The following is a 24,043-nucleotide window of genomic DNA, read 5'->3' on the forward strand; positions in this document are numbered from 1 at the left end:
ACAATCCTTACAAAACTCTTCATTGTCGAGAAAACAAATATGGTAGTAGACATAGCCACAGTTTTCATGGTGGTAATTGAATATATAATCTTTAATCACAGGTGGGATTGCTGCTTGCTTTACAGCACTCAAAAGAAACATGTTATCAGTAATTGTTCTAGCTGAGAGCTCAAGTAGGGACAACATGGTGGCGAGAAGGTTCCAAATGGAATGACACTCACCCCTCCACACATGGTTTACGGGCCTTTCGGCCGCGCCAGTGACCTTCATACATGGTTTACAGGCTTTTTAGTCAGCCGTGCCAGTGACCTTCACACATGGTTTACGGGCTTTTTAGTCAGCCGCGCCAGTGACCATCATTCACACATATACAAGGAGTAGCTCAAGTCCCTCCAGATTTGAGCGCCTCAATGTACAAACACATTCAAAAATAGCCCCACTCCAGTTGGATCCCAGCCACCATGTGTTTCGCATCGTGTTTCGGCTGGATATTCTCCATCAAGCGCGACGAGCCGTCGCCATTTATCGTCAAGACAAGAGTGGTATTTCTTAGGCCGGTGGAACCAATCTACGAAGAACTTCGACCCTTGGATCTCAGGCCACCACCGTTACCACCGAGAATCACAGAATATGCCACCATAAAGGTATGTAGTGATAGTGGAGAGGGGAGCGCAACACATGTGCAGCATGTGCAACATGTGTTCAGTGTCCAACATGATCTCTCTGATGCTGATCGTTAGTGATTTTGTTCAAAATTATTTATATCGCAGAGTTTGTGAATTTTTAAATTTGATTGAAGAAGACAACGATTCAGACACAGATTCGGAATTTGGGGTCAATTGGGGCCCGGGAGGGTGGAACGGGTGGAACGAGGTGGATATTGGGGACTGGGAGTGGAGTGACAGTGATAGTAGTGATTCAGGAGTTGAGATTTTGGTGAGTTTTTTGAATTTTAAACCCATATGGAAGTGTATCATAATTGCTACCATGTTTCCTTTTTGGTCCAGTAATTTTAAACTGTTTGACCTCACTGATTGTAACTATATTCCTATCCTTTGTTCGTCTGATTCTATTTTCCTCAATGTCCATTGTTTGTGCAGCATCACCAAGGACCATCTCTTTCAAACTGTCAAATCCAATCTTTTTAGAAGTTTTCATATTTAATGTAAGCCCTTTTACTTTACAAACGGGAATCAATTTTTGTTTGTTTGTTGACCACACGAGGTATGCATAGGTTTTTGGCCCTCCAGATACAAACTCTGTTATGTATGAACCTGGTCCATACTCGGCCAACTCATCGGTCATTTCCCCTAGATAATCTCCTGTGGGAACTCTGTACAAACCACCCTTGTATACATACAATACAGAATCAGTATCATAATACAACACTTGACCACCCAAAGCATCTAGATGCTCATAGAGCTTCAATCTCGCTTGGGCAGTGGTGTAAGCAGCCACCACGACATTTACATTTTGCAATGGCTCCCCAACCTCATCAATGTACTCCCAGCTGACAACAAGAACCTCATCATTGACAATCTGTACTCTATTTACATCTATTTCGGGGCTAGTTAACATTTTGAAAAGTGTTTTTGGGTCCCTGACAATTGTAGCTTTAGTCTGATTTTCACGCTGTCCAAATTTTCCCCAAAACGAGTTCAACATCAGTTTAGCCAACGACCTCAAACCACCATTCTTGATAATTTTGTCTTTTTCCAGTTGGACACCCTCTTTTTTAAAATAATCCTCAATGTACTTGTTTTTGTCCTCGTCTGTTTCACACCAGCCCGGGAACCCAGATGCTTCCTGTTTCATTTTTAAAAATTTATTTATAAAGTCAGTGAACAACCCACCGTTTTCATATGTGGCTACCTTATACTCCCAAAGTTCATACATGTCAAGCACAACATAGCCCTTTTCTACAGCTTTACGAACTTCGTCCATAGTCCAGGTCCCAATTAGCGCTCTGTCACCACTTTCGTGGTCGCAATCACTTTGAATCTGACCATCTCCACAAGTCGCACACAAAACAAACATTAACTTGTCATTCATTTTGGCCGGGAGCACAGGATGGTAAAGATCGCGTGGTGGGAGTACTTTACACTTTAATAGGCCTTCAACATTAAGACCTCTCTGTCTACACTCTCTATCACCTACATAGATTGTCGGATGGCCTACAGGGTATTTACCGTATTTACATACCCAAGGATAGAGAGAGCATACATCAACGTATTCAATGGTTTCCCCTTCAGCACATTTGTGATACGTTTTGGCATTCCCGGTTCGACCCCCAAAAAATGCTTGCCTCGGGTTCAGGGGTAAATTGTTGAGGATCGGTAACTTGTCTAAATGTTTCATGTTTTCTGTCTTTTTTAACTTTCTAAACTCACATTCCCACATTTGTACAACGTTATCACCCAACTTTGCTATTTTCGATTTGGTCCGTTCATACCGCAAATGGAGTGAGTCAGAGGGGTCCTCTTTCAAAGCAAGTTCACGGTCGTAGGGAAAGCATTTGGAACAGCCATGCCAGTAGCAGCCTTGAAATTCGTAAATATGTTTACCATCATACCCATCAACCTTCATTCCATTGATCTTAACTTCTTTCCCACGACCAGCATGTTCAATTCTAACTCCACGTTTCTCCTCTTCCCACGTTAGCCACTGTAACGCAATTGCCGATTGGGCGTCTGTAAGCCTATAGCCGTTTTTAGGAACGATGCCGATAGTATTTTTCTTCAAAAAGTTCCTGCGAAAAGCTAAATTGCATGCGCTGGCAATGGTTACAGCCTCGAGAAAGGGATCAACATTACACTCTTGCAGGAAAATTGAACGGAACTTTAAACAAGCTTGAGCCAAGATATCAACATCTGATACACAGTACTCTAGGATTTCTTTCTTAAAGTCAAACGTAACATTGTTTGAAACCTGATCATTATACCAGTTTTCAAAATCTTTGTGTGATTTTTCAAACATAGATTCTGGACAGTAAAACTTCTTTGCCGGCATAGGGCCCACATAGTTTTGATTCTCAAGGGTGTTGAAAAGGTGGGGGAAATAGCCTTTCTTCTTTTCCGGGGGCAGGTCAAAGGCCTTGGGCAGAGCAGCAAGAGGCATGGGGAAATAACTAAGTGAATCAACAAACCTCACATTGTCAATCTCCATCAAAATTACCTTAGTTCCCCGCATTACAAGTTTCGGAGTGAACTTTGTATCCTCCAGCACATACTTTAACAAAAATTGAAAATCAAAGCCCTGCCCATTGTGTGCAATGACACAGACATCTTTGAAATTTTTACGGACTTGCATCACATAGTCCATGAACTGAGTGACTGGTTCTGATTTAAAGACTCTTGTTCGATTTTTACAAGCCATACAAAATTTGGCCTCAATACACTGATAGCAAAACTGTTGTGAGACACACAAGTTTACTTTATGGACCTTAGCATCAGTATTTGAGGGCAGAGACTCATCTTAGCGGGTTTCCAAGTCGAAGAAAATAAACAGAAAATCTTTTGACTTGGGCTTTCTCGTGTCAGGTTTCATATAGCATTTGTGGTTAGGGTCTTCAAATGAACTACAAGGTTTACAAAATACTTCACCACATTTATGAGGCTTGGATCGTTCTTTAATCCAGACCAATTTCCCACAATCGAGACATTTCTTTACATTTTTACACTTGTCAGCTTGATGCGCAATAAAACATTCCTGGTTTCGGTAGGTCATGTTACATTTAGGGCACAGAATACCTCCATGCTCCTCTACACAGGGAGGTGAAATTGTTTGGCACTGTGGGCAAATGTTTGAGCAACGATGCTCTCCTTTGTGATCATAGGGTACATGACAGGCTTCACAGAAATAATTACAAACAAAAGCAGCTGTCAAGCAATTAATTACATTGTAATGTCCATTGTAAAAAATTAAATTTAGTGTGAATTTTGCATTTTCCACATTTCCCTCAAAGTACACATCGCGTCCTTTCCTGTCATAGTTATACACAACAATTTTGTAGTCCCTCAAAAACCCCTGAAATTTTTCAAGTTCCGGGATGCCAGCTCCACCTTCTGGCATTTCAACCCTCGCTCGACACACAAGTTCTTGAGCCCTAACAGTCTGTCTTTTTCCATCATCTTTCCTTACTGCGTTGTAAAGAGGGTCTTTGGTTACATTGGCCATAGCCACTACAATTGCACGGGGAAGACACAATTTATCTTTATTATTAATGACAACAATTCCCCGTCTTGCCTTGCATTCCTCGTCAAACGTATTGTAAAACCCTGGTCTTACCCTTCCAGAACCTACAGGAAGGTTAATTCTAGTGCATTCCACTTTAAAGGTGTCGGTAGATTTGATGGATTCAGAGTTTGATTGCACAATACCGCCAAAGATTTGCCACAAAACGTTTTCATCAATTTCAGTAGCCGGACGAAAATTTACATAGCCTGGTGCTTTTGATTTCAAGTTGAGACTCTCCAAAGTAAACCCAAGTTGATCATTTTCAAAAGCTTGTTCTTTCATACTATTTACAATTTGTGCAAACCCCTGTCTCAACCAATCAATCTCATTAGTCTCTGGAGGCGGATTGGTGAATTTAAATACAGTTTTACTCCCATACAATCTAAATTTATTTACATAAGTTTGATCAGTACTAATCAAATTAACAGGCTCAACTACTTTTACGGGTTCAACTACTTCGTCAGATACGTTATCAGCCATACTAACATCCATCGTCGTCAAACGCCTAGAGCAAAGTAAAACAGACGCGGAGACACAAGATCTAGAGGGGACACGACCTGCGCGCGCACACAGCTAAATATAGCACACCGATTGCACACTACAACACAGAGACACAAGATGTGGTGGGGACACAGCTGCGCGCACACAAAGCTGAATATAGCACACCGATTGCACAATACGTTACAATAAAGAAACAAAGTTTACTTACCACTGATGTACCGTAAATAATCAAACTAACATTTAACACTAGAAATAACTTTCAAACATAACCTCAAAACATCAAACACAAGAGCACACGTCCAACACGTTCAATTGCCAAGAGCAAAGTGAAAGAAAATAAGTACTAAAAGGTTTAAATAGCAAAAATTGGCCAATCACACAACAGATCACCTATTTATGACCAATCAGGTACAAGCTTATTACAACCAATCAGCAACCAGGATACACACCATTAACACTTCCTTGTTTTGTTACAGAACCATGAAGATGAAGAAGAAGAAGAAGTTTAGTTTAGTGTTTGTAAATATTTTTAGAATAATGTAAATATAAATGGTAGATATAGTATCATTAAAACATATTTTAAATCAAACAATCTGTGTAATTATCCAGGACACATAACTCAGTGGAGGTTATTTCATTTGGTAAGAGTTAATCATTACAGAGGTTACATAAGCTGGCGGGAACCTATGCAATACGTAAAGTGAAGCTTGGCGGGAAGGTTACGTTGTTTGGCGCGAAAATAAAAATAAGGTTATGTCACTTGGCGGGAAGGAGAGGTTTTTTTCGTTTGGCGAGAATCGGTGAAGAAGAAGTAAGATTTTTTTTTCGTTTGGCGCGAAAATAAAAGTGAGGTTATGTCACTTGGCGGGAAGGTGATTTTTTTCGTTTGGCGCAAAAATAAAAGTGAGGTTATGTTACTTGGCGGGAAGGTGATTTTTTTCGTTTGGCGCGAAAATAAAAGTGAGGTTATGTTACTTGGCGGGAAGGTGAAGTTTTTTTCGTTTGGCGGGAACCTACGTATGCAATACGTAAAGTGAGGTTAGATGTTTGGCGCGAAAATAAAAGTGAGGTTAGACCACGTGGGACACCAGAGGGCGACCACGTGGGACAAAAGGGGGCGTGGCCTAGGGGGAGGGGTGGGGATGAAATGCTGCTCTCTGATTGGTCCCCGCAAGAGCTGGGTATCCTACTTTTATTCATACAAACCAGGTGAAAAAATGTGTTACCTTTAGTCTTAAGCTTCTTTTGGAGTGATTGTTTTTTATGATTTTCAATGTCATACTCAAATTTGAGAGGCGGTTGGTCTAAACTATACTATTGTATAGTACTATTGTATACTATACTATTGTATCTATCGTCGACGTTTTGTTGGATAGCATTATCGACTGATCACTAAAATAAACATCGATCTCTAGTTGTAATAATAGAGATCGATGGAAATAAAGAGCATCTGGGCACAGAATATATCAATCTCGGGGTGATCTAGTGACCTTCAAATTCGGCGTACATTATAAATTCCCAGTTATCCAGTAATTTACAATATTTTCATCAATCGCTGTCTGATGTATATACATGATCATAAAGATTAGTTCCCTCAGAAGTCGGGATATGATAAATATATCAATACATCGTCAAACTTTTTTGTGAAAATGTATGCAACGATCCTTTCTACAACCGAACCAGGTTCAAGGGGTAAACTTAACTTTTGGAACAATTTACAATTTAATTGACTTTTACTCATCTTCATACTTAACTTCAATGAAACCTCAATAGTCAATGACGAAACATTAAGGATCCGACCCACTAGTGCAAGAACACTTTGAGAAGCAAGAAAAATGCAAACAAATGTAACTGAGTGTGAGTTTGTGTGGGTGACTGTTTTGGCTAATTGTCCAGAAGAAGTCGCCAGTAAAGTGTCCAGGAGCGTGTGGAATGTTGCATTATGTTCCATGCACAGCAGATTTATACTGCTTCTTGTACCCCCTGTGTTGTGGTTTGCATACGGAGATGTTTCAAAAACAATCTGTCACCTAAATTTGAGACATTACACGGATTTCAATTACGGTGTTTAACGTTGTAAATGATAAACGAATTTGAAAAGATTGTTTTCTTTAGTTTTTAGTTGATAACAAGACTCGTCATAGATAACAGACTTACAAGAATACTCAAAAATGTTTTTTTTTTTTTTTTTCATTATAGAGTAAAAGTTACAACATCCAAATTGGTTCTGAAATTGCACTCTGGTGCATTGGTGATGTTTATGTCATGGAATTCATTTATATCCATTCCAATGTAATCTTAAGGAAAATGTAAAAATATTCAACATTTTTAGAATCAATAGGCCTACCTCATAAACTATAAACATGCATATGCCAAAACTAGTGACAAAAGTACTATTCGTAAATTATTACTCGTACTTGTTGTAAACATATCCACGTCGAAGTAACTAAATTTGTTTATCCATAATTAATGGACATTATGGATAAACAAATGTCCATGGATTAATGGACATTGAATTAATCTTCCCATATATATATAAACCAGCGTTAGCCGTTTATTTATCAAAATAGAACTCAGGTGAATAAGCCATTCCTAGAGTTCATAAATGCACAGGTGTCAAAATTAGATGTTTACACGTTACGTGAAGACATGAATATAGCCCTCTTGCTGGATGCTGGATTCCTGGTATCGTGAACGTGTGCGTATTGATATTTAACGACACAAAACAGATGTATGTTGGTGTCTTCTTCAGTTTATCAGCGCACTCTGTCGGTGGCGAAATTCAACAACAACCACGTCCATATTCATTGTGATTGTGGCTCTGTCTCAAAACGGGCAACAGTTCATCATAATAACATGGGAACTTTCAAAGCCACTGGGGCAGAGCCCAAGGGACTTTTTCAAAAATGTAAGGCCAGTTTGCAAATCTACGCGACACGCTCTTTCCAATGAGACGTCAATGGATAAAATCGGTTAAGAAATGACGGAGGAGTTCAACCGACAAAGTTTCATGTAGCGTATTAATTATATAGATTTATATGCTTTATAGTAACTGTAGAAACTATATAATGTGAAACGCGAGTGCAAAGTGTCTTTACTGCACTCGAGAAACTTTCCACACTTACCATCGGCTCGTGCGTAAACATTTCTCTCATGTGCAGCAAAGTGCCACTTAGCACACTAGTTGCATAAATGTAACTATTTCCTAATCCAATTTTATGAGCTTACTACAACCATCACTTACATACATTTCATAACCACGCCGAAACTTTCCTAGCGAGCCCAGTCGGTGCTGGCGATTTACAAGAACCTTGTTAATCTTTTCCAAACATGTCTGGGTATGGAGGCCCGGTCAATTATAATGTGTTATTGTGTCGGAGATTATATCTTCTCGATTCTTGTATGTTTTGCATCCGGCCAGACTTTGCCCGTGGACATGAGAGCCAGATGCGAGAGCAGATAACTTGCGATGTCAGCGATCTCCGGTTGCATCTACACATTTTGTAATGCTGAATAGGCGGTTACACTTGCTAAAATATTTACACACTTGTAGATATCGTTGATATAAATAATTCAGGGAAAACTGTTGCAATTATGCCAATAAAGATTACATTCAGATAGTTGTGGAAAATGTTCGAGTAATTATTTAAATATGTTGGAATTATTCTTAATTTTGCCAATTTTTGCAGAGTTCTCATAGGAAATTATCATGATAAGACCTAGATCCGGGAAATCTATGTTTCGTTTTGAGGTCCCCAGAAGCTATCTATGTTTATATATAGTTTGAAAAACAAATATTTATGTTAATATTATTAACATAAAAGCAATATGTTATTTATAATGTTCGTGGGTCTAATTGTATATGTACTCATTGTTTAAACCTGTTCAAATAAAAACTCAATATAGCATTCATTACTCGTTTTCTAGGCAGGTTTGCTGCAACAAGTAATTAATTTTATACAGTATTATCTTGTTAGTATATAACGCTAGAAAATGCAACCCTGCTTGCAAGTTGTTTTTTTGTGTAGTTTTGATTTCTTCGGTTTACAAAATTCACAACCTCAATTCAGTTCACACATGTTTCACCAAATAGTTTAAAGTGACGTTGACAAAATGGTTCAATCGTAGGGATTACATTTTATTTCCTTCCATTATTAGAATTTTCTTTTAATGATTTTGACAAATCATTCTTTAAATGTTTCTTTTTGTTTATTTCAATTTAACCCATACACAAATTTAATATTCTTAAAAACATTGTTCCGTTTACCGTGAGATCAAATCCAATTTCGCAGGGCTTATCTCGTCACCCCCACAGATTGTCCCCTAATTTCTAATCCGCAATATCGCCCCAGGAAGTCCGGCAAGTGACCGTCCACAAAGGCCAGTATTGTCCGTAAACTCGCAAATGGAGTGCATTATCGGATTAGAGAACCAACCCTTCCATAATCACATTTTTTTCAAGTCCACACCGTCCCCTGCCAACCAGATTGTGGAAATCGGAAATCTGTTTTGCGTCCTCGGGTCCAATTTCGAGCGCGTGCAGAATTGGTCTAGGGCGGCCGACAGTGACTAACGGATTCGGGTCTAATTGGGTTGTTTTCGTTGCTTTCAGGTGAAGATGCGTTGGAACAAAGGCCCCAGATGTCGTGGCCGTGTGGTTTACCGGCCAGAGGGGCGGGCGCCCGAACATGGACCAGCTGACGGTGGCTGCCCTGCGGTCGTCTGGCCCCGGGCTCTGCCCCACTGGCCCTCGCGTGTCATACAATCTGTTCAGCCCTGACGTATCTGGTTACGTCTTTTGGCCTGCACCAGTTTTTACAGGCTTGCAAGGTGGTTATGGGTAATAAAGTACAGGTTTGGTGGCACGAATTAGCCAAGACATAGGTGATCTAAAAACAAAATCATAGTTATAAGTAAATGCTTAAATAAATGGGATTGTTACGCATTCAAAAAATTAAATTAAATAAATGGAATAACAACCTTTACAATAACTAGCTTAACAACGAAAAAATATTTGCAATTTGTAATACAAAATTGTGTGTCACACATACCGTCAAACATTACCACAAGATTATTATAATACAAGTTGTTATCGTGTTACCTGTTATGTGCCTTAAGCGTGCTTTTAACAGATCATACATGTTTTCATACATTGGTGGAGCACGCTTGGTGATGACCTGGCATAGGACCTAAAACTAACTTGATTGTTGTTGAGGTTTTTACAAAGTGATCATGAGTCTAATTTATTTCAATTGGCATAGATTTTTCTGAAATGTTTTTAAAATTTATTCGCATTAACACGTAATTCTAGTCATTCCACCTTCGAGATTTGAGTTCAAGTTGGAAATTAAATGCAAGGGGACAGTAATATGTGATCAATAATTTTTATATTAGTCTAATTTGCTGATTTGAGACAAATGTAGCAACAACATCGATTATGACATTATACGTTATATGGATTATGACGATTATGACATTATGACAAATATATGGAAAACAAATGAATGAACTAGGCTAATAACTGATGAAAGTGATTATAACAAAAAATTAAAGCTCTGCAGAAGGCCATTGGCAGTTTGTGGACGGCGACGGCAGATGGCAGCAGCGACTGACGGCTGACGCCAGGGAAGGTGTCTGTACATTACTGAACCTGGTTGCCGAAAGAGTTGGCGTGTCTTGTAGCACACTCGGAAACCTAATCCGGGTGATGTAATGTGGCGACAAACTACCAGCGATGGCCCAAGCTCGTGGGTGGCACAAACAGATCACCTGCTTCTTGCACGCGACTGCCGGGCTGCTTCACACCTAAGCACCTTGCTTGCTGCTTGCTGCTTGCTGCCCGCTATCAAATTGTGGCTGAAAGAGGTCTAAAGTCTTAGTGGGTGTCCACTCACTGAAAAGGACATATTTAGCCGAGTTGCTACCCATCAAGTTATCGACTTCTGCATTTAGAATTCATTGAAAACAATCGGTACAAGAATTTGCTGCATATAAGACATGACTAGCTATCGTAGAAACCATGTCAACTTTCTTGCTGGCTTGATAAGTCAAATGATGTTAAAATTCTTTTGTGGAAAAAATGCTTTCGAGGGTCACACTGACGTTACTGTTAAAGTATATAAGAATCATTACAGGGATGTTGAAGCATCGTTGCAGATACGGCTGGTTATTACAATTACAGATAATCTTCCCTTAATTTCGACTAAGCGATAATCAAAGGTTAGACAACATGAGTTGTTTTGCAGAGAAAGGAAAATGTAAAGTAAACAAGAATTACTTCTAAAGAATTTTATTTAAATGTGGCAGCAATTCTGTGGTGATAAACTTCAAGGTTTATTTAGTTGAGTTGAATCATCTGTGGGTTTTCGGGTGTTCTGAGACACACAACTTTGTGTGGATCATTAAAAGGTGATCTGCCAACCCTATAAGCATGCCACCTCATCATTAACTTCGGTTTCTACCTGTCTAGGAATTTGAGTCCCTGGTGATTTCCAACATTCGAACCGGAGCGAACTATCAAATGATGAGATCTCGTCTATTCATTCATCTCTTATTATTACCTCATCGGTCTAGGAAGACGTGTCTTTTTCTCTTCTTCAGGATCCAACGATGAAGTACAGTACCTTGATTTAGTTCGATTTGCAATCAATTTCCTATTAATTCTTTTGCCTTCGAAAATATTTTTTTTATTTACAGCTTGGCTAACTAATGATTACAAAGCAAGGGGTGTCAAGTTGCTGACTGGACAATATCTTAACCCCATGGAGTTTCACCTCTCATTGTTTGACTATACTTTAAAAACGTAAAATGTGTCTAATTAATAAAATGCAACGTTAAACTTAACGGGACCGTAAAAGAAGTAGCAACTATGATGTCACATAGTATTTCACTGTTGGGGTAACACACAATTAGTTATTTCATTACAGCCAAAGTTTTTTCTTAATGTCCATCCTTTGAATGTAACATTGTGTAAAGACATTTAGTATGAATTGTGCGCGGATTAGAAAAACCATGTTGGAAATGTGTGTGTTTGACCAGCTTTTTAGTGGAAAACCCCCATAACTCGTTTCTACGGCCACAAACCACTGATAAAGTGTGTTATACTTAGTTAAAACATCAAGAAAGTGCAAATCACATCAGTCAGCGGTGGAATTTGAAATTTTGGGAAAGAGGGAGAGGTAACGAAGAGCGAGGTCACCGGCGTGCCGGGAGAAACAAATAAACAACTGATACATCGTCGCGGGCCCGAAATTAAAAGCTGCAGACTTGTTTTCATGAGTTATCGCGGACCAGACTTTTTAATTAAACAACAGAGCGTCCCATTGACGAAAATCCCCATAAAATTGAATGGACGATTAAGAGAGAGCGCGATACCCTCGTTGATGGGTCCCTGTCAGAGTTTTGGCCGAGGGTGTAATTAAAACGACACAATAAGGTAATACAACTGTGTACACCCTACAGCGCCGACACGGCTCACTGCAATCCCCGCGGCAATTGTCTTCACCCTCGCAATATGTGCGATTTATGCGAGAACCGACACAGATCGTGATTAAATACTGGCCTTTTAGGCCCCGTTTATGCACCAAGTGCGGGAGCGGTGCGATAGCGGGCCCGCTCCCGCTGTAAATGAGTCTGTTTATGCACGAAGAGCGATAGCGGTAGCGGTTGGTTAAAGGAGAATGGAAGGGGGACACAGTCTTGCCAACTCAAACTCTGCCAAATAATTAACACAACTATTTGTCCTAAGTGCATTAGCGGTTGACCTCCCGCTGCGGTTTCTAATTCGCCCGCTGTGTAGTTAGAAATCGCAGCGGTTGCTTGGGATGAAGCCAGGGTTGCCAACTTGACCCACGCGCACGTGCACTTAGGACAAATAGTTGTGTTAATTATTTGGCAGAGTTTGAGTTGGCAAGACTGTGTCCCCCTTCCATTCTCCTTTAACCAACCGCTACCGCTATCGCTCTTCGTGCATAAACAGACTCATTTACAGCGGGAGCGGGCCCGCTATCTCCCCGCTCCCGCACTTGGTGCATAAACGGGGCCTTAGGATTAGTTTTTTTTTTTCAATTCACAAACGTTCCAGCAAGACTCAATCCGGCTCGGGTTATGCCGCCATGCAATATGTGACTTCAACCTCGCAACATTTGTGATTTATACGAGAACCAACACAGAATATAAATAAATATTGGTCTTTTTGGGTATTAGTTTTTTTTTATTCATAGACGTCACAACATGACATAGTCCTGACAAAAATGTGTCTTCAACCGTAAAAAAGTGTACACTCTTTATGCTTTGCTTTGAACTCGAACTATGATGATATAGATGTATATATCAGATACTCAAATGGCGGCATGAGAGTTTTTAATGCATGATGCTGGACTTAAAATCTGTTTTAATTTATTGTTAATTTATTTGTTCTAACTGGCCGCACTACTTGAAAAGCAGACAGCCAATTTTCAAACACTGTCAATGTCTGTAATAAGTTTTTACTCAATGGAAATCAATTCATTTATTCATAACTATATTTATGTAAGAAACGACACATATCGCGAATAAATACCTGCCTCAAGGGATTAGTTTTTTAACATTCACATGTTCTAACCAGATTCAATCCGGCTCAGGCAATGTCGCCTCGCTGTATAAAAAGCTTAGAAATTAATTTGAGCTAAAAGCGTAGTTGACAGTTAAAAACAAAGTGTGTTTTTAAAAAGGTTTCCAGCGTTGACGGAAGAGATAATGTCCCTTTGAATGGCAGTAAATTATTCCGGTGTATCTCTTCCAGGCAGTGTCGTATCTTATCTTGAACATACACATTATTTCTGGCAGGCGGTCTGTTGATATTTATATTTGCTTTTCATTACTCATTTCTGTTTTAGGTTGAGATAATTACAGCCTGGATTTCATGGAACTGTAAATCACAACGGTCTGTAATGAGTTTATCAACAAAGAATAGTTTATTTCGTGTAGGTAAATGCGTAACAATTATGTGTTATACCTTTCACTCAATTTTATTGTTTCTTACTAAATTTTTAAAATTTTTGGTCTAAAAATGGGTTAGAGATTAGGGAAATATGCCATTTTATATGAATAGAAAATATGCAGGTTGTCACCATTTACTGTCGTTTAGTACTATGCGGAATGACAACCGATAAAAGGTAGCAAACCACAGACAAGAGAATATTTTCCCACTTCTCTTCACTGAGGCATAACCTCCTTACTTTGTATCGATTTTCAAACCAGGACGCAAATAATAAGAACGAATTGATACAATATGTACCCAACGTACCAACGTATCTATGACATGTGGTCCAACGATATACATAGAGTTGTGATACGCCATGAAATGCCCCATACAAAAAAAAAAACTGTTTTAGAAGTCTAAAAGAAATTTTGAACACCCAATTCATGCCATAACGTCAAATCTAACTTGAACTGACGGCTTATAAATAGTCAACTAACAAGAATGATATTTCAACTTTTTTCACCACCGACTCAACATTTCCATCGACGTGTCGAAATGAATTGTTTCTCGGTCCGAAGGTTGTTTATGCAGTTAGGCCCGATAAATTGGCAGCAGACAAAGGTGGTCCAGTAAGTTATAGTGGCCGTAAAGCAAGCCGGCCAGCAAGGCGTGCGTCCCTCGGCATATAGCCGGCCAGCGACGTGTGCGTCCCTCGGCATATAGCCGGCCAGCGAGGCATGCGTCCCTCGGCATAAAGCCCGCCAGCGAGGCGTGCGTCCCTCGGCATAAAGCCCGCCAGCGAGGCGTGCGTCCCTCGGCATAAAGCCCGCCAGCGAGGCGTGCGTCCCTCGGCATAAAGCCCGCCAGCGAGGCTTGCGTCCCTTCGGCATTAAGCCGGCCAGCGACGTGTGCGTCCCTCGGCATAAAGCCCACCAGCGAGGCGTGCGTCCCTCAGCATAAAGCCCGCCAGCGAGGCGTGCGTCCCTCGGCATAAAGCCCGCCAGCGAGGCGAGCGTCCCTTCGGCATTAAGCCGGCCAGCGACGTGTGCGTCCCTCGGCATAAAGCCCGCCAGCGAGGCGTGCGTCCCTCGGCATAAAGCTAGCGAGGCGTGCGTCCCTCGGCATACCAAGTACTTATTATTTTGCTCCTTTTCCTATTTTTACAAGACTCCCAGGTAACCCATTACACGTGAAGTATTTGTAAAGAAGTTCTTACTTTATGTAGTGAGTTGTATGCGAAATGAGTAATATATTGCATATGCCTATATACTGTAATTTTGCCAATAGAGGTGTGTTTTTTTGTTGTTGTTGTATTGATATAGTTGTTGGGAAATGTTTCTAACGTTATCTTCGTACGGTATTTAGGAAACAGATGAAGTTTTTCTTTACCTACAAGGAATATTGCTGAACTAGTGCTCCAAGCCCCAAGCCTCTACTACAATTGAAGATCACACTGCAAAATAAATTATCGATCATTATAATTTTCCTGTATGTATTACAGATGCAATAAAAGTCAAAAGCAGACATTATTTAGAAACATTTTAATAAATAGGAAATCATTTTATAAAAAGTATAGATAAGTGTATACAATTTGTATACAAAAGCATAACGCGTTTTTCTATCTTATACCTTAGTAACTTAGTACTACATAAGTTAAACTCACACTTGCTTTGAATTTTTTTCGAAAATTCATTTACGGTAAGTTTTATCTCGAAAATAAATAAGGAGACCCATTGATGAAATACATCTGGCGAGATGGCTAACCAAGAATCTACACACTGTACAATTTACCGTAAAATGAAAGAACGATAACAGCTTTCACCAGCATACTCATGTATGAAACGTAAAGAACGTCCAAAGCAAATTATTTAAGATTTCACTTTAAATTGCAATACCCAGTGCTGAAGTAAGTCAATCCCAGAATTGAGCTAATCACTGTCACGCAGCTTAAACTGCAAGAAGAGTTAGTTACCTACCCAAAACAAACCAGACAAGAAGAGTATTTGGAAAAGGCCGTCCCTCGTACTGTGCTCGGTTTTATGGATTTGTTGGTCGACTGGACCAAGTTAATGTAAGCATTCCCCCTACAGAATGATCTTCGGAATGCTATAAAAACGCCTCTGCCAGTGCGACCCGAGCAAGGCGTTGGAACTGACTCTTCACCACGTAGTGTAGGGTAAAATCATGTCTTTGTATTAAATGTGTCATACATCTTCCATTACACTAAAGTACAGATATGATTTATATTTGTGTGTGTATCATTTCGTGCCAAAAGGACGCAAAAAGTATTTACCTAACCCGCCATGTTAAACTTCCCTATCCTAAGCGTGATGTATACAACTTCCTTACTACTCGAGTGATGTAAAGTATCAAAAAACTCACTCGGTGATGTAATGAAACCCATTTAAATAACATTGAGTGGATAATTTAAAAAATATAACTCTATGGAGCCAACGACGTTTAACGCTAGAAATCAGCTGTGTGCTTGAATTTTATTGTTATTGTTATGTTTTGGAGAATTTTCCTAACCTAGCTTTTGTTTGTAAATGAACCTTACTGTTATAAGATGAGTGAAATGGGTAATGAAAAATATTGTTCGTAACCTCCTGTATATTGTCGGGTCAGGTAAAATCTTGTACGTTACACGTTACGCAAGAGCGTGTTTACATCACTTAGGTAAATTATGCAACTTTCACCTGCGTGATGTAAAAACGCTCTTACTACACTTGTAACGTAAATAGCTATTACGTATTACTTGTTGAAAAAGTAGATTACTTACAGCATCCAAAGTCAATGGTACATCTGGTTCTTGATGGGAATCCTCCTTACAGTATCAAAAGTCAATGCTGCATCTGTTCACGTACTTGTAGTATCCAAATTCAATGCTTGGTCTGGTTCACGTAAAATGAGATGTATTCTTGTAAATTTAAAGCAAATGGTACATCTGAGTAGCATAAGCTGTCCAGCCGACGAGTCATCCCAATAAACCCGTATTACTATTTCAAATGTTAAGATTCACACCGGAAAAAGTCCTGTAGTCCGATTTGTACTAAGATGTAAACCTTCCCTTGGCAGATTACTATGTCTGTGCTAAAATCTCCTGGCGGATACTGCCAGGTACAGGCTGAAGTGGCAAAGTCCACCCACCTCTAACATGACGGCCTATAGGTCTTAACATATGAATGCTTCAGAGTCTATAAAAAGTAAAGAACCTATCTGTACGTCCAGACACTGTGGCACTGCCAGGTACAGGCTGAAGTGGCAAAGTCCACCCACCTCTAACATGACGTTATATAGGTCTTACCATATGAATTCTTCAGAGTCTATAACAAGTACAGAATCTATCTGTAAGTCCAGACACTGTGGCACTGCCAGGTACAGGCTGAGGTGGCAAAGTCCGCCCACCTCTAACAAGCGGTCCACAATCGGCTCTGAGGTTATTACACGATTTGATTTACGACTGGTACGATCCTATCGGAGGATTAAATCCTAACATTGTTTACCACCCGATTACCTACTTCTGACCTGGCGCTCAAGGTCAGACAATAACGGCACGTAACGGTAACGGCAACTCCGACTTATCCGGGAATCTACGTATTCACCCGACGAGCAAAAATTACAGTTATTGTTCAATTACGTTTATCGCCGTACTTAGAGCCGGTTTACGAATGGGCAAGGAAGCATTCGATATTGGAATCTACATAGTTATCTCAACTCGTTGATAATTATTGTTTATTCGAGATAGGGTTAGTGGATATTTCCATCTGGTTATTCCAGATGTGGCAAAGAATAATGATTCTGAATCTTACTGAATGCAAGGTGCGAAATACATAAGGCCAGGGTGAAACTGTACTTAAAATAGTCCCCTTCTCGAATAGTTTCTGATAATGTGTGTGTATGTTATTCCTAGACTTCTCCGCCTTAATCTATGATGTAACTAACTGACTGATGACCGTGACCTGAGGTGATTACGGGTGATGCGGGGTAATGAGAAGTGAGGTGACAACGTAGCATCACGACCACGCCTTTATCTGAGCCTGCAGCGTAGTACAACTGACATAGGAACCTACAGTAGTGTCCAGGCCATTGAGAGTCATCCTGACCGTGACCTGAGGGTGATTACGGGTGATGCGGGGTAATGAGAAGTGAGGTGACAACGTAGCATCACGACCACGCCTTTATCTGAGCCTGTAGCGTAGTACAACTGACAGAGGAACATACAGTAGTGTCCAGGCCATTGAGAGTCATCCTGACCGTGACCTGAGGGGGATTACGGGTGATGCGGGGTAATGAGAAGTGAGGTGACAACGTAGCATCACGACCACGCCTTTATCTGAGCCTGCAGCGTAGTACAACTGACAGAGGAACCTACAGTAGTGTCCAGGCCATTGAGAGTCATCCTGACCGTGACCTGAGGGTGATTACGGGTGATGCGGGGTAATGAGAAGTGAGGTGACAACGTAGCATCACGACCACGCCTTTATCTGAGTCTGCAACGTGGTACAACTGACAGAGGAACCTACAGTAGTGTCCAGGCCATTGAGAGTCATCCTGACCGTGACCTGAGGTGATTACGGGTGATGCGGGGTAATGAGAAGTGAGGTGACAACGTAGCATCACGACCACACCTTTATCTGAGCCTGCAGCGTAGTACAACTGACAGAGGAACCTACAGTAGTGTCCAGGCCATTGAGAGTCATCCTGACCGTGACCTGAGGGTGATTACGGGTGATGCGGGGTAATGAGAAGCGAGGTGACAACGTAGCATCACGACCACGCCTTTATCTGAGCCTGCAACGTAGTACAACTGACAGAGGAACCTACAGTAGTGTCCAGGCCATTGAGAGTCATCCTGACCGTGACCTGAGGGTGATTACGGGTGATGCGAGGTAATGAGAAGTGAGGTGACAACGTATCATCACGACCACGCCTTTATCTGAACCTGCAGCGTAGTACAACTGACAGAGGAACCTACAGTAGTGTCCAGGCCATTGAGAGTCATCCTGACCGTGACCTGAGGGTGATTACGGGTGATGCGGGGTAATGAGAAGTGAGGTGACAACGTAGCATCACGACCACGCCTTTATCTGAGCATGCAACGTAGTACAACTGACAGAGGAACCTACAGTAGTGTCCAGGCCATTGAGAGTCATCCTGACCGTGACCTGAGGGTGATTACGGGTGATGCGGGGTAATGAGAAGTGAGGTGACAACGTAGCATCACGACCACGCCTTTATCTGAGCCTGCAGCGTAGAACAACTGACAGAAGAAACCTACAGTAGTGTCCAGGCCATTGAGAGTCATCCTGACCGTGACCTGAGGGTGATTACGGGTGATGCGGGGTAATGAGAAGTGAGGTGACAACGTAGCATCACGACCACGCCTTTATCTGAGCATGCAACGTATTACAACTGACAGAGGAACCTACAGTAGTGTCCAGGCCATTGAGAGTCATCCTGACCGTGACCTGAGGGTGATTACGGGTGATGCGGGGTAATGAGAAGTGAGGTGACAACGTAGCATCACGACCACGCCTTATCGGGACCGACCGCGGACGATTTTCGGAATCTGCGCACTTGGAGATGGTATCGCCGACTTTCGCTTGCACGAATCGTCTAAATGGCACGGTTTTCAGCCGCACTACATCTCCTGCCGACAACTACTATCACGAGATGCTATCCTTCTCTAGCAAATTACTCGTTAAATGTCAACCTCCACTTGAGAATCGGAACACCGGCGAGTCTAGGGGTTGTGAAATACTTAACCTTTTTGTTTTTCACCCTGCGACCTTTCAATGATGTGCAAGTCGTCGTTTCGTTACAAGATTGATGCTTTGTAAATTATAGATAGCACAGACTACACGACACAATCTGTTAACTATGCTATAATGTTTTTATAAAAAAAAGAAGGGTACTTTTCAATCTTTCTTATTTTGCACCGCATACTAGGTTCAGTATGACTTTTTTACAAAAATCATAAAGAATTTTATGTAGGATGAAGCATTCCACTAAATGGGTGTTTTTTTTTTTACTAACAGTAGAAATTGGATACCATGAACAAACGAGAATTACCACTCACTCGGTTAAGGCTGCACGTATTTTAATCACTTCTACCAACGTAAAGAACTGCTTATACAGAAGTGAAAATGCTTGTTAACGCAGGGCCTTTGTTTAATTTAGAGTTGACAGGAGATAAATGTTTGGGAGGCTCCCAGACTCGCGATCTTTAGTTAGACCTGACCTCCGGTCTTACTGACACTTCCTTCTCCTGACAAATTAAACAAACGCTTCAGCAGATGATTAATCGTGTGCTCCGCGGCCCAGCGTAATTGTAAACAGACTTACAGCGAGAAAGAGCCGGAAACCGCGCGAATATAGGTTAACGAGGGAACGAAACACGTGTTTTGTAAACGGAATAACAAGACTTTGTTGCTTCTCTGCAAAGTATCAATTAATAGCTTCACCATTCACCCGCTAACGGCGTATGCTCATTATAGTATAACTGCCGTTAATCAGTTTTTAGGCCGCAACGTTGGTATTCCTGCAACAGGTGTCAAATGCGCGGGAAATATTTCCTCATTAGTGGCGGTAAAAGGCAATCACTAAGTATAGATGTATTGGCTGCTATACCACTACACACTAAAAACTAAATAAACTTGTGATCCAATATATAAACTGTTTTCACTGCTCTATTGTATTAGGTAATTATAATATGGCTAATGCGTTCTATGTAAATATTTGTTTGTTTGCTGCACTTCTAATGAACTCACTGCTGTGGTGAGTTAATAATAGTAATTTCAATCTCGCATACATTGTTCTATTCTCAAACTAGCTTCAATTAATTACATAAATATCATCGCGTTAGTTACATGTAAAACCAACTTGGAGTGTTTATATAGAAAGCTGATGATGTAGACATATTGATTAAACATTGTTTACCTCTTTCGTTGTTCGAAAATGTAAACTATCTAGATTAAATACTGATTCTGCGTAAGTACGACGTAGATATAAATAAACGTCTATACGCGGGCTAAACATATTGATAAAAGACTGTTTCTATTTAAAGTATGTGTTGGTTTATAAGCTTTGTTTGTATAAGCTTGTTGGTTTTACGACCAAATTTATCATCGTTTGCAAATATTCAATACGATTTTAACTTTTGCGACTACCAAAATACTTAAACTCGAAGTCTTGAAGGTAATATGTGTATACTGCGAACTGAGCTAAGCACAAAGGCAGTGGTATTTACAAGCACGACAGCTAGTTTGTAAACTGAGAAAATATAAAACTAACATAATAGAAAATCTCAATATTGTTATGCTAATTTTACAGTTTATGATGCTTCAGTAAAATAATAAGCAAGCATCTAAGTCATACGATAGGGCCTACTGTTTTTTACAAATGATGTGTTTTTTTTTAAATATTTTTTATTATTTTCACTACGATACAGTTCACTGTGAGGTCTACCTTTTGTGCTTACCCAGATTTGTGATTGCTAGGTTTGTTATGTTTTAGGTATAAGTCACCTTAAGAAGGGGATTATACTCTTGATACCGAAAATTGTTAAAACATTTAACACGTAATAATGATGTCAATTTCGCAAAATCCCCTGAGCATTAACTCGTCATCACTATAAATGACCATCATAAAAGTGCAGTAAACATACCTATACAAAAACAAGTATTAGTGCATTAATTTTCCCGTATCATCAACTCCTCGATGTTTTCCCAGGTACATTTCCTCAGTCCGGAAGCTCGGAGACATTTATCTCTCGAGTTGATTGATGGAGAGAAAGATTGTTCAATTTTTGCGAGAGAAGCATTCATGTCGTCTCCGGTGTCAAATAATGTGGATGATAAATCAAATTTCGACAGTGTGCGCATTATGAGCCCAGACTGCTGGCCATGCAGTATTGGTGCGGAGACCTATTTTTGTGGCATAGGGACGAAAACATTTTGATATTACAACACGGACTACGTGTGAATAATGTAGATATTGGATCCATTCAAGAGTTGTAATATTTTAGTATCATGACAAAAGTCGTATTACAAATGAACTTAATAATTCGTTGAATTTACATTCTTGATGTATAGTGCCAAGTCCTGAAATTCATATAATTAGACGTTTATTGTTTTCCTAAATAGGTAAAATAATTCATTGTTTAAAAAGTGTTTGAAAATCATGTATTTTTTTTAAATAAATTCTTCTATTAAAAAATATTTCTTCTGCCAAAACGAGACGGTTGAAGTTATTATGGAATATGTGATTATCATTACATTTGAATTTGTCAATTATATTTATTTTATAAACAACGCGTTGAAACCATACATTTCCAAAATATGCTTTACCCATCATAATAGGCCTGATTTTTTTAACCTGGTATAGATTGAATTATTTTATACTAATGAGCTAAGAAGCAATTTTTTATCCGAGAAACTAACTCAGACACGTTAAAATGCTTTAGAGATCAGCTGAGGAATATTAAATATAAGTGCGTGTTTCAATACAGTAGTAGTAGCCTCTTGCAATAAAACTAAACTATAAAATACAAATTTAATTTTGAACATTGTTTTTCTTTGCAGGTACACTTTATTATTGACAATATTCAACAACAAAACTACATATCAAATTCCTCAGTTGTGACTGTTTTCTTTTCACAGCTTACAAAACACACGAAAACAAACCAGCTTGTTGTTTTTTAACCTAACGGAACTTTAATATCCACTTAATTGAGCCCGTGTCCGAAATTTACAAGGACGTGTGGAGAATTTATTCCAACCTATTAATCTCCAGCGCAGGAAGATGTGGAGATGGCCCGGACTTTGCAGTAGACGTATAAATACGCCGACAGTTTACACAAATATATCAACAGACGTGTGGGGAGCTGCGGATTAATTGGAATCGCAGCGTGCGACTGGTTCAAAGTTCATCTACTTTGTCCTAATCTAGTTAGATGCGGTTAAGTAGTCGTTTGGCTGGTTTCCGAGAAATTAAAAGCATTCGTGTTGATGCACGTAGCGTCACCGAAGAGTGGTTTGTAAGGTTGTGGTTGTAGCAAAGATATAGGAGGGCAAGTGGTTGTCCGGGGACTTTTCATATTTACAGGCTTGCTTCTGGTGAGCTGAGTGGATAGAGTGCTGGGTTTCAAATCTGAAGGTCTGTTACAATTCCAAGCGAAAAAATGCAAATTCATTATTGAGCTATCAATCAATACTGCAATGCTGCTACAGTATACAGGGTTGGGCAAATGTGTGGATACCCCTAGTTAACTTTTTAATGGATGACACCAGGAAAACTAAACTCCACATACCTTTATATAAAAAAAAATGCACTTTTTGGTTGGTATCACAATTTTTCCCGGCACCCCGAAATGGGTTATTTTGGGGGCAGCTCAACAATTTTAAATGTAAAGCCCCATCGAGTGACACCTTATTTTAAAGGCCTAGAAGAATATCAGAGAAAACTAGAGGTCTCTATCTCAACCCAGTACGACATGGCGGTCTTTTTAAAATTTCATCAGCCTGAGAGAAACTTTAAATGAGGTTAAATTGTACGATGAATTTTCAAATGACCGCCATGTCGTACTGGGTTGAGATAGAGACCTCTAGGTTCTCTGATATTCTTCTTTAATAAAGGCCTTTAAAATGAGGTGTCACTCGATGGGGCTTTACTTTTAAAATTGTTGAGCTGCCCCCAAAATACCCCTTTTTGGGGTCCCGGGCAAAATTGTGATACCAACCAAAAAGTGCATTTTTGTTTCTTATGAAGGTATGCGGAGTTTAGTTTTCCTGGTATAGCCCGCTTAAAAGTTAATATGGAATATTGATGCCTACATTTAAGTGGGTTCTCTCAGTCTGATGAAAATTTAAAATGACCGCCATGTCGTACTGGGTTGAGATAGAGACCTCTAGTTTTCGCTTATATTCTTCTTTAATAAATGCCTTTAAAATGAGGTGTCATTTGATGGGGCTTTACATTTAAAATTTTGGAGCTACCCCCAAAATACCCCATTTTGGGTTCCCGGGAAAAATTGGGATACCGTCCAAAAAGTGCAGTTTTATTTTTTATGAAGGTATGTGGAGTTAAGTTTTCCTGGTATCACCCATAAAAAGTTAATTAGGGGTATCCACACATTTGCCCAACCCTGTATAACAAAAGGTCACGGTCCAAATAAGATCTCATGCAAATAATTTTGTTATGCTTATCGCGGATGGCCATACAAGCAAAATTTTAGGTTTATATTAGGTCAATGTTACGCTACAACGGATAACATGATCACAGTTTGGACCGGCTCCATACAAAAACGTGATAAATACCAATTGTGTAAATTAACAAAATTTTAAG

At 40.0% G+C, this 24,043-nt stretch overlaps 1 protein-coding gene across 1 annotated transcript; it reads right to left on the reverse strand.

Moving 5' to 3' along the window:
• Nucleotides 1-810: 810 nt before the first annotated feature.
• On the reverse strand, nucleotides 811-4,176 carry LOC128995479 (uncharacterized). The gene is made up of 3 exons (XM_054420498.1): nucleotides 4,003-4,176; nucleotides 1,275-3,228; nucleotides 811-887 (listed from the first exon to the last, which is right to left on the reverse strand). Exons 1-3 carry the CDS (start codon nucleotides 4,174-4,176, stop codon nucleotides 811-813), a joined length of 2,205 nt encoding a protein of 734 aa, XP_054276473.1.
• Between the last annotated feature and the right edge of the window lie 19,867 nt (nucleotides 4,177-24,043).

Source organism: Macrosteles quadrilineatus, unplaced genomic scaffold (genome assembly GCF_028750875.1).
Source record: "Macrosteles quadrilineatus isolate MER2022 unplaced genomic scaffold, UCM_ALF_1.0 Scaffold_5__1_contigs__length_97177068, whole genome shotgun sequence".
In the NCBI taxonomy this organism is placed as follows: domain Eukaryota; kingdom Metazoa; phylum Arthropoda; class Insecta; order Hemiptera; family Cicadellidae; genus Macrosteles; species Macrosteles quadrilineatus.

Excerpts from the sequence above, each read along its gene's own strand:
- LOC128995479 (XM_054420498.1), bottom strand. The coding sequence starts at position 4,176 with ATGGCCAATGTAACCAAAGACCCTCTTTACAACGCAGTAAGGAAAGAT. Across the intron at positions 3,229-4,002 it reads TTTTGAGGGACTACAAAATT|TATGTGCTGGAGGATACAAA; the intron begins GTTGTGTATAAC and ends TTTTTGTTAAAG. Across the intron at positions 888-1,274 it reads GTTGGCCGAGTATGGACCAG|TCCCCAATATCCACCTCGTT; the intron begins GTTCATACATAA and ends CTCCACTCCCAG.